At 58.2% G+C, this 11472-nt stretch overlaps 2 protein-coding genes across 2 annotated transcripts in view; both read left to right on the plus strand.

Annotated features, from left to right (window-relative positions):
• Positions 1-696, plus strand: part of SHANK3 (SH3 and multiple ankyrin repeat domains 3) — a 298288-nt gene extending 297592 nt beyond the window's left edge. The window contains 2 exon segments of the mRNA XM_048925496.1: positions 149-233; positions 235-696. Coding sequence (XP_048781453.1) covers positions 149-233; positions 235-693 — 544 coding nt within the window. The 3' untranslated portion in view covers positions 694-696.
• A 4637-nt stretch (positions 697-5333) lies between these two features.
• LOC125684060 (uncharacterized) lies at positions 5334-9348 on the plus strand. The gene is made up of 2 exons (XM_048925755.1): positions 5334-6051; positions 6156-9348. The coding sequence occupies exons 1-2, from the start codon at positions 5925-5927 to the stop codon at positions 7292-7294; spliced, it is 1266 nt and encodes a 421-aa protein (XP_048781712.1). The 5' UTR covers positions 5334-5924; the 3' UTR covers positions 7295-9348.
• Positions 9349-11472: the final 2124 nt, after the last annotated feature.

Here is an 11472-nt window from a genome sequence, read left to right on the forward strand (position 1 = left end):
ACCTCGCAGGGCTTGCAGCAGGTCTTGGCCGGAGCTCCGAGCCGCGTCCCCGCGCGTTGTGTGTGTGCTCTGTGTCTGGGGACCTGGCCTCACCCCGCGCTCTGCTCTTCTCTCTCCTCTCTCTCTCGCTGTACCGTTCTTTCTGCAGACTTTTCAGTAGTTTAGGAGAACTCAGCACCATTTCCCAGCGGAGCTCCGGGACCACCTACACGGTTCGACCTGGCAGTCGCTACCCCCGTAACCCGACGTACCCCCAGCCCCGTGAAGCCGGCTCTGGATCGGACAGAGCCGCTCAGCACCGTGCGGCCCTACGGCCTGACCCCTCCCACCATCCTCAAATCTTCCAGCCTCTCCATCCCACACGAGCCCAAGGAGGTGCGCTTTGTGGTCAGGAGTGTGAGCGCCCGGAGCCGCTCCCCGTCCCCATCCCCCTCGCCAGGGCCGCCCCTGCACACCCTCCACCCGCCGAGGCCCTTCATGCAGAAACCCCTCCACCTGTGGAACAAGTACGACGTTGGGGACTGGCTGGAAAGCATCAACTTGGTGGAGCACCGAGACAAGTTTGAGGACCATGAGATCGAGGGCACGCATCTGCCCGCCCTCACCAAGGAGGACTTTGTGGAGTTGGGGGTGACACGGGTCGGGCACCGGATGAACATCGAGCGGGCACTCAAGCAGCTGGTAGACAGCTGACCATGCTAGGCAGCGCCGGCCTCTTCCAGAGCCACCAACGGGGCGGGGGGACGTTTCTACCAGACTAATAAAACCCATTTTGATTCTCTTTCTACTCTGAGCACTGCACTGAAGGGTGCGGAGCCTGACGGCCCCCACCCGCTCCCAGGCAGCCCCGCGCCGCGCACAGCGCAGCCCCGCTCGGCCCCGCCGGCCCCCGCGACGCCTTCGGGAAAAGGAATGTTGCATGAAATACATCCTCTTTTCCGTCCCTCCCAGAGAGTCCGGCCTGTATATCGCTTGATGTGCTCTTGCCTGGGGGCGTCGCCAGTGGCCGGAAGGGCCGAGGAGCCACGTGCCGCCATGCCACGGCTCTGGGCCTGGCCTGTGGCACGGTGACACCTGGCTGGGGCTGGGGGCCGGCCCGCCGCCAGGCGAGGAGCCTGACCCTCCTGCAGGCACCTCGCGTGGCAGGTGGGAGCGGGCCGGCCAGGCCCTGGGGTGTGCAGCACAGCCGGGCCCAGCAGTGCAGCCAGGCCCCAGCAGTGTGGCTAAACCCAGCTGTGCAGCCAGGCCCAGCGACACAGTGAGGCCTGGAAGCACAGCTGGGCCTGGCAGTGCCTCTAGGCCTGGTGGTGTGGCCAGGCCCTGTGGCACAGCTAGGCCTCATGGTGCGCTTAGGCCCAGCAGTGCAACTAGGCCCAGTGACATGGCTGGGCCCAATGGCGCACCCAGGCCCAGTGGCATAGCGAGGCCTGGTGGCACAACAAGGCCTGGTGGCTCAGTTAGGCCCAGTGGCACGAGGCCTGGTGGCTCAGTTAGGCCCAGCAGTACTGTTAGGCCTGGTGACACAGTTAGGCCTGGTGGCATGAGGCCTGGTGGCACAGTTAGGCCCAGCAGTACTATTAGGCCTGGTGGCACGAGGCCTGGTGGCTCAGTTAGGCCCAGCAGTACTGTTAGGCCTGGTGGCTCAGTTAGGCCCAGCAGTACGGTTAGGCCTGTTGGCACAAAGCCTGGTGGCTCGGTTAGGCCCAGCAGTACTGTTAGGCCTGGTGGCTCAGTTAGGCTCAGCAGTACTATTAGGCCTGGTGGCATGAGGCCTGGTGGCACAGTTAGGCCCAGCAGTACTGTTAGGCCTGGTGGCACAAGGCCTGGTGGCTCGGTTAATCCCAGCAGTACTGTTAGGCCTGGTGGCTCAGTTAGGCCCAGCAGTACTGTTAGGCCTGGTGGCTCAGTTAGGCCCAGCAGTACGGTTAGGCCTGGTGACACAGTTAGGCCTGGTGGCTCAGTTAGGCCCAGCAGTACGGTTAGGCCTGGTGACACAGTTAGGCCTGGTGCCTTAGTTAGGCCCAGCAGTACGGTTAGGCTTAGTGGCACAATTAGGCCCAGTGGCATGAGGCCTGGTGGCACAGTTAGGCCCAACAGTACAGTTAGGCCTGGTGGCACAAGGCCTGATGGCACAACGAGGCCCGGTGGCACAACGAGGCCTGTTGGCGCGGCTCGGCCCAGTGGTGCCGCCTGCTGCAGGAGGCAGGCAGGGTGCTGAGGGGGGGGGAGCAGCCTCGGCGGCGGGGCGGCCCAGCCAGGGGTCCTGGTGCCGTGGGGGTGGCCGCCCCGCTCCCGCCCCGCTCCAACCCCGCAGCCCCTCATCCGGCTCTCCCGGCAGACCGGAGCCGCGCGAGAGAGGAGAGGGAGCGAAACCGCATGGATTGAAGCATGTTTGGGGGGTGTCGAGGGAGGCTGGTGGGGACCCAGCAGCAAACGCTTTGCCAACGGTGAGGGTGGGGGGGGTGGGGGGAGGTGTTTGGTTTCCTCTTGGTTTGGGGTCTTGTTTCCAAGGGGACGCGTTGATGGGTAATATTTAATCTCCGTGCATTTATATAGAGAGCAGCTGATGATCTACAAGAGACGATTCTGACCCACGGGATTCCCACTCTGTCCTTGTCATCCTTATTTTGCATCTTTTTAACCGATCAGCTATATATTTGGAAAGAGAGAGCAAATATCTATATATCTATATCTATAGCTATAGCCACCTGATTTTGTTATGATTTTACTAAATCTATATATCTCTAGACTTGTGGAGATGCTGACGAGGCGGTGCCCGCACCCCTCCCCCAGGTCGCCCATCGCTCATGGGAGTTTTTAAGCGACTGACTGAATGAATGTTCAAAGTGAAAAAAAAAAACAAAAAAAAAACAAAAAAAAAGGGAAAAAAAAAGGGAAAAAAAAAAAAAGGGAAAAAAAAGAAAAAGGGAAAAAAAAAAAAAGGCAAAAAAAAAAGTCTTTTTAAAAAAAAAAAAAAAACTTTGGAAAAAAAAACCACCAAAACCAAACCGACAGCTCCTTTCAGACACTCTGGATTTTAAAGCTATCGAAACACGAAGCAACGAAACCGCTCGGTTTTTGGGACACACCACGTCTTCCATCCCCGCAGGCAGAGGCAGACGCACGGAGGTGGAGAGCTTCCAGTCCCCGCTCCCGGATGCTGCTCTCCCTCCGGTGCCGGGGAACCCGCAGACCCACGGCTTGGGGCGGCCCCGGTACCGGAGGGGCAGCAGCCCCATTCCCGGCCCCACGCGCTCCCCTGGCCGGCATGGCGCACCTGGGCTCAGGGCTGGCCAGGGGACGGCTTGGTGACTGGTGTTCCCCAAAAGCCGAGTCCCCCACGAAGGCATTAACTCTTCTGGTGCTAGAGGGAAGGACAAGGAGGTTCCTTCTGACCCTCACACATCTACCAACCTTTACAACCTTCAGCCAGTGGAAGGCCCAGGGCTGGGGCTGCGGCCCCTTCCCCTGCGCGCGGCCCCGGGCTGAGCCCCTCAGATGGGCCCCGGTGGCTGCGGTGCTTTCTCCTTACCCTGAGCTCTCGGCCTCTGAGGCTCCACCTGGAGCCCTCCGGAAACCACTGAATTCTGTGTATCCACAGCGCTTCTTCCCTCCCCAGGCGATGCCCCAGCACTTGCACGGGGAAGGCAAGGGGCTCCCAACCTGTACCTTCTTATTCCGCAGGCAAAACTCCCTTGTAGATACCCGGGGTGCTCCAGGCCTCCCGCCCGATAACGGGGGAGCCAGGAAGCATCCCAGCTTTGACTGCAGCCATCGCGTCCACCCGAGGCCGCCTCCTTGCTGGCCAGCTTTGCCACTGCGCCCGCCCTCCTGTGTGTGCCAATGCTGCGCCGTGCCCTGTGCCGTTATCACCTCCGGTCCCATCCAGCCCTGCCCTCTGCACACCCACCACACTCCCCTGATGGTCCCTTCGCATTTCGACACGAGCATCGCATCGTCCCCATCCTTCATCCTCAGCTCCCCGCAGGTCCCCCCACCCCCCATGACCCGCATTGCATCCCCTGCGCCCACCCTGGCACGAGGGAGCACCCTCTGATGAACCGCAGTTTGTCGGCACACTCGTGCCCAGGACGGTCCTGCACCAAGGATGTGCAGCGGCCACCGCAGCTCCGCGCTCCTCCATGCTCTGCCTGCCTGCTTGTCGTCACCTCCTGCTCCTCACAGCCCGCATCTCAGAGCCGTGCCGTGAGCCAGGCGCGTTCCCCTGCAACCCAAACCTCCCTTCTGTTCCATCAGCCCACGCCGTGGCATCGCTGCCCTGTGCCCTGCAGCCTCTGCCACAGACACTGGCAGTTCCACAGGCCGCCAGTCCACCCTCCTGTTCCTCACGCTGCTTCTGCAGGGCCTCCTTGCGGTGCTGTGGGGCTGCCCATCGCCTGCGCCGTGCCGTGGGGCCTCCGTGCCGCTGGTGCATCAGCCTCGTGCCCCACGCCGCCCTCTCCTGCTGCACGCCCCATGCTTGCCGCTCGTTACACCGTCCCGCATGCTGCAGCTCACCGTGCTCCGAACCTCTGCACCAATGCAGGTTCTGCCCAGGCTGCCCAGCTTTGTTCTGCAGCCCTGCACCTGCACCCTGCTCCCACCTCCTCCATCCCCATCCCTATCCCCATCCCTATCTCTATCCCTATCCCTATCTCTATCCCTATCCCTATCCCTATCCCTATCCCCATCCCTATCCCTATCCCTATCCCCAGCCCTATCCCTATCCCCATTCCTATCCCTATCCCCAGCCCTATCCCTATCCCCATTCCATCTCCATCCCCGTTCCTATTCCCATCCCATCCCTATCCCTATCCCTATCCCTATCCCTATCCCTATCCCTATCCCTATCCCTATCCCTATCCCTATCCCTATCCCCATTCCATCCCCATCCCTATCCCTATCTCTATCCCTATCCCTATCCCTATCCTTATCCCCATCCCCATCCCTATCCCCATCCCCATCCCCATCCCCATCCCCATCCCCATCCCCATCCCCGTCCCTATCCCTGCTCCTATCCCTATCCCTATCCCCATTCCATCCCCATCCCCGTTCCTATTCCCATCCCATCCCCATCCCCATCCCATCCCCATCCCCATCCCCATCCCCATCCCCATCCCCATCCCATCCCCATCCCTACCCCTACCCCTATCTCCATCCCATCCCCATTCCATCCCATCCCCGTCCCCATCCCTATCCCTGCTCCTATCCCTATCCCCATCCCCATCCCCATCCCCATCCCATCCCCACCCCATCCCCATTCCCAACCCCCTCCCCATTTCCCTCTCCCCATTCCTGCAGGTAACGCAGACCCCAGCAGCCCCCCACCCCCCCCCAGAGCAGCGCAGTCCCGCTGCCCAGCATCCCCCCCTGGCACGGCCCTGAGCCCCCAGCGCTCGGTGCACAGGTTGGAGTGTTCTGTGTTGCCCTGAGTGCAGGCAGCTCCTCGGGCTCCACCTGAGGAGTTCGGGTCTCTGCCCCTTCCGCAGCTGCTTCTGGGGCGACCCACAGAGACCCCCGCCTGCAGCCGCCCCTCTCCAAGAGGGGCCAGAAGACTGCAGAGCGAAACTTTTCTGCAGGACGTTCGGTCTGGGACCTGGAAGCTGGACGCCTTCTTGCCATTTCCCAAATGCCTTCCTCGCCCCCACCGCTGCCCCCCTCCTCCCACCCAGGGCTGGAGATGGACGGTGGGCACACAGTTCTGCCCGGCGCCCGCGCCGCCGTGTGCCCCCCAGCTCCCACCGTGCCAAGCAGCTGCAGCCGTGCCTGTGTTGGAAAACACTGGGTGACCACGGGGCGAAGACCCCACGGCACCACGGCTCGTCCCAGTCAGGAGAACACAAAAGAAGGCGACACCCAACCACAGCCGTGCCATCGCCCCGTCCCCAAGGCTGCTCGGGTCTGCGCCAAACCCTGCTTCCAGCATGGAGCAGCGCCAGCTCCTCAGTGCCCTCCTCCTTGGCTTTATCTTCCCATCTCAGCGCTCAGCCCTTCCATCCCTCCTCCCATCTCAGAGCCAAGGCCTTCTGTTCCCTCGTCCTCAAATATCAGTGCCCATCCCTTCTATTCCTCCTCCTCCCATCTCATTTCCCATCCCTTCTATTCTCACCCTCCCATCTCACTTCCCATCCCTTCTATTCCTCCTCCCATCTCACTTCCCATCCCTTCTATTCCTCCTCCCATCTCACTTCCCATCCCTTCTATTCCTCCTCCCATCTCATTTCCCATCCCTTCTATTCCTCCTCCCATCTCATTTCCCATCCCTTCTATTCCTCCTCCCATCTCATTTCCCATCCCTTCTATTCCTCCCTCCCATCTCACTTCCCATCCCTTCCATTCCTCCCCCCATCTCATTTCCCATCCCTTCTATTCCTTCTCCCATCTCAGTTCCCATCCCTTCTATTCCTCCTCCCATCTCAGTTCCCATCCCTTCTGTTCCCTCGTCCTCAAATATCAGTGCCCATCCCTTCTATTCCTCCTCCCATCTCACTTCCCATCCCTTCTATTCCTCCTCCTCCCATCTCATTTCCCATCCCTTCTATCCCTCTCCCTCCCATCTCACTTCCCATCCCTTCTATTCCTCCTCCTCCCATCTCACTTCCCATCCCTTCTGTTCCTCCTCCCATCTCATTTCCATCCCTTCTATTCCTCCTCCTCCCATCTCACTTCCCATCCCTTCTATTCCTCCTCCCATCTCATTTCCCATCCCTTCTATCCCTCTCCCTCCCATCTCACTTCCCATCCCTTCTATTCCTCCTCCTCCCATCTCATTTCCCATCCCTTCTATTCTCACCCTCCCATCTCATTGCCCATCCCTTCTATTCCTCCTCCCATCTCACTTCCCATCCCTTCTATTCCTCCTCCCATCTCACTTCCCATCCCTTCTATTCCTCCTCCCATCTCACTTCCCATCCCTTCTATTCCTCCTCCCATCTCACTTCCCATCCCTTCTATTCTCACCCTCCCATCTCATTTCCCATCCCTTCTATTCCTCATCCATCTCATTTCCCATCCCTTCTATTCTCACCCTCCCATCTCATTTCCCATCCCTTCTATTCTCACCTTCCCATCTCCTTGCCCATCCTTTCCTCCTCCTCCCATCTCCTTGCCCACCCCCTCCATGGCCGGATGCACACAGAGCCCCACCATCATGGGCTCAGGGCTTTGGGCCCCACACCGCTCCCCACGAGCCGTGAGCGCAGATCGGCCCCAGCGCCGCTCGCATCCCCCCCTCATTTCTGCTCCCCCCAGACAGAATCTCACCATTTCAGCTCCAGCATCTGCTGCTACTTAACCTTTATTTTGGGGTTTCTTTCTCTCAGCTGAAGCAAAGAGGGTTTTCCCCCCGTGTAGATAGCTCTCTTCTGACTTTAGATCTGATGGCATTGGCATCTCCACCCCCGAGCATCCCGGGCCCAGTGAGACGCTTCGCTTTGACAAGCCATTCAGGAGGAGGCCGAGCGCGCGGCGCCCGCTGCCCTCACTGTGATGCTCACGGCTTCTCGACCTTGGGTTACTTCTGTACAAAGGGAGACAACTTCACTTCTTGGGGGGGTTTCATTTTTTGGGATTTTTTTTTTGGTTTTTTTTGAGATTTTTTTTTTCTGGCTTTGAAGGGAATTTTTAAGGAAAAAAAAACACACACACACAAAAAAAAAGTTGTTGGTATTTTTCCTTTGTCCAAACCAAAACCCATCGATCCTCATTTCTTCATAACCCCCCCCTCTGTAACTCTGTTAGGAGAAAAGGAACCAAAACCCGACGCACTTCGTGGCTGATGGCCGTGGGCAGCCAAAGTCAATGCACATCATTGCTGATGGCCATGGGCAACCAAAGCCAATTTGCTTTGTTGCTGATGGCCATGGGCAGCTAAATCCAATGCACATCATTGCTGATGGCCGTGGGCAGCCAAAGTCAATGCACATCATTGCTGATGGCCATGGGCAGCCAAAGCCATCGTGCTTTTGTTGGTGATGGCCATGGGCAGCCAAACTCAATGTGCTTTGTGGCTGATGGCCATGGGCAACCAAAGCCGATGCACATCATTGCTGATGGCCATGGGCAACCAAAGCCATCGTGCTTTTGTTGGTGATGGCCATGGGCAGCCAAACTCAATGTGCTTTGTGGTTGATGCCCATGGGCAGCCAAAGCCAATGGACATCATTGCTGATGGCCATGGGCAACCAAAGCCAATGGACATCGTTGCTGATGGCCATGGGCAGCTAAAGTCATCATGCTTTGTTGCTGATGGCCATGGTCAACCAAAAGCCTTTATGATTTGTTGCTGATGGCCATGGGCAGCCAAAGCCATCGTGCTTTGTTGCTGATGGCCATGGTCAACCAAACCCGTTGTGCTTTGTGGTTGATGCCCATGAGCAACCAAAGCCAATGCACATCACTGCTGATGGCCATGGGCAGCCAAAGTCATCATGCTTTGTGGTTGATGGCCATGGGCAGCCAAAGTCATTATGATTTGTTGCTGATGGCCATGGGCAACCAAAGCCATCGTGCTTTGTGGTTGATGGCCATGGGCAGCCAAACCCGTTGGTGCTTTGTGCCTGATGGTCATGGGCAGCCAAAGCCACCATGTTTTGTGGTTGATGGCCATGGTCAACCAAAGCCAATGGACATCGTTGCTGATGGCCTTGGGCAGCCAAAGCCAATGGACATCTTTGGTGATGGCCATGGGCAGCCAAAGTCATCATGCTTTGTGGTTGATGCCCATGGGCAACCAAACCATTGTGCTTTGTGGCTGATGGCCATGGTCAACCAAACTCAATGTGCTTTGTGGTTGATGCCCATGGTCAACCAAAGCCAATGCACATCATTGCTGATGGCCATGGGCAGCCAAAGCCACCATGCTTTGCTACCAGCGGCCCCCCAGCTCCGTCAGCAGCGCCGTGCGGCCCGGTTTTCTTCCTCCAGCCCCCCGTGCTCCCCCCATTGCTGGCCTGCATGTAGACATGTGCGTGTATCCCCACACGCGCGCGGCCCCCCGGGCACAGTGCACACTCACCAGGCCTCTGCATGTGCATCCATCCACACGCCTGCACCTCGCACACGCGGAGCCGCAGGCCTCGTCCCCACCTCCGCGCTCGAATCCCACCCGGATGAACCTCACCTGTGGGTTTTATTTTGTTGTCCTGTTTTTAATTTTACAGGGTCAGTTTGACTTCACCCTTAATTTTGTATGGATTTTCGGAGGAGATTTCTCCTTCTCCAGAGTCATGGAGGTGTGGCCATTCACCTCCCGCCCTTGACGTTGTGATACACATCCCCCACAGAGATCTATGTTTCTTATATTATATTATTATTATTATTATTATGTAATAAATTTATAAGAAAGCTTCACGTCGTTCTGTGCTCTCTGTCCCCGCACCGGGCCTCTCCTCCCCCTCCTCACATGAGGACCTGAGCTCCCATCACCGCGGGGCTCTGGGGCTCCCCTGCACCTCCCTGCAGGCAGCACTGGGCCACGCAGGTCGCACAGCTCGGCGTCCAGGTGAGATGTGAGCATCTGCACAGAAGGGAACCCACCACCCCCCTGGCAGCCATGTTCCATTGAGGTCCACATGTCCCATTAGGGTCCTCCATGTCCCATTGGGTTCCTCCATGTCCCATTGGGGTCCCAGAGTGCCATTGAGGTCCCATGTCCCACTGGGATCCTCCATGTCCCATTGGGTTCCTCCATGTCCCACTGGGATCCTCCATGTCCCATTGGGGTTCCTCCATGTCCCACTGGGATCCTCCATGTCCCATTGGGATCATCCATGTCCCACTGAGCTCCCCAAGTCCCACTAGGGTCCCCCACATCCCATTGGGGGTCCCCAAGTTCTATTGTGGTCCCCATGTCCCATTAAGGTCCTCCACATCCCATTGAGGTCCCCATGTCCCATTGAGGTCCCAGAGTGCCATTGAGGTCCCCACGACCCATTGGGATCCTCCACATCCCATTGGGGTCCCCACATCCCATTGAGGGTCCTCCATGTCCCATTGGGATCCTTCACATCCCATTGGGGGTCCCCATGCCCCATTGAGGTCCCCAAGTCCCACTGGGGTCCCCCACATCCCATTGAGGGTCCCCATGTCCCATTGGGGTCCCCACGTCCCATTGAGGTCCCAGAGTGCCATTGAGGTCCCATGTCCCATTGGGATCCTCCATGTCCCATTGGGATCCCCCACATCCCATTGAGGTCCCCATGTCCCATTAGGCCCTCCATGTCCCATTGGGGTCCCCACATCCCATTGGGATCATCCATTTCCCACTGTGGTCCCCACATCCCATTGGGATCCTCCACATCCCATTGAGGTCCCCAAGTGCCATTAGGGTCCCCACATCCCATTGAGGTCCCCATGTCCCATTGAGGTCCCCGTGTCCCATTAGGGTTCCTCCATGTCCCATTGGGATCCTTCACATCCCATTGAGGTCCCCAAGTGCCATTAGGGTCCCCACATCCCATTGAGGTCCCCATGTCCCATTGAGGTCCCCATGTCCCATTAGGGTCCTCCATGTCCCATTGGGGTCCCAGAGTGCCATTGAGGTCCCCATGTGCCATTGGGATCCTCCACGTCCCCTTGGGGTCCCCACGTCCCCTTGGGGTCCCCATGTCCCATTGAGGTCCCCATGTCCCATTAGGGTTCCTCCATGTCCCATTGGGATCCTTCAAATCCATTGAGGTTCCCATGTCCCATTGGGGTCCCCACATAGAGACACATTGAGAGCCATAGAGACATGTTGAGAGCCATAGAGACACATTGGGGACCCATTGGGACCCATGGAGACACAATGGGACCCACAGAGACACATTGAGACCCATAGAGACACATTGGGACCCATAGGGACACATTGGGACCCATTGGGAGCCATAGAGGCACCTTGAGAGCCATAGAGACACCTTGGGACCCATAGAGACACGTTGGGACCCACAGAGACACTTTGGGACCCATAGAAAACACATTGGGACCCACAGGGACCCATTGGGACCCATTGGGACCTATAGAGACCTATAGGGACCCATTGGGACCCATAGAGACACGTTGGGGACCCATTGGGACCCATAGAGACACATTGGGACCCATAGAGACACGTAGGGACCCATAGAGACACATTGGGACACATTGGGACCCCCCCCCCCCCCAAGGATTTCACAGCAGCCCAATGCTGGACCCCCCCCCCCCCCTCCAATTACTGTGAGCCGCGCTCACAACCAAGCATATATTTTATTGAAAGACCAAGTGGGTGACAAGGCGCTGGGGGGGGTGGAAAAGTGGGGGGCGAACCTTTACCGGGGGGGGGTGGTTTAGACATGTTGGGGACCCATAGAGACCCATAGAGACCCATAGAGACACGTTGGGACCCATAGAGACATGCTGGGCGCCCCTTAGAGACCCATAGAGACACATAGGGACCCATAGAGACACAATGGGGCCCATAGAGACACTTTGGGACCCATTGGCACCCATAGAGACCGT

This window comes from Lagopus muta, chromosome 1 (assembly GCF_023343835.1).
Source record: "Lagopus muta isolate bLagMut1 chromosome 1, bLagMut1 primary, whole genome shotgun sequence".
NCBI classification, from domain to species: Eukaryota; Metazoa; Chordata; class Aves; order Galliformes; family Phasianidae; genus Lagopus; species Lagopus muta.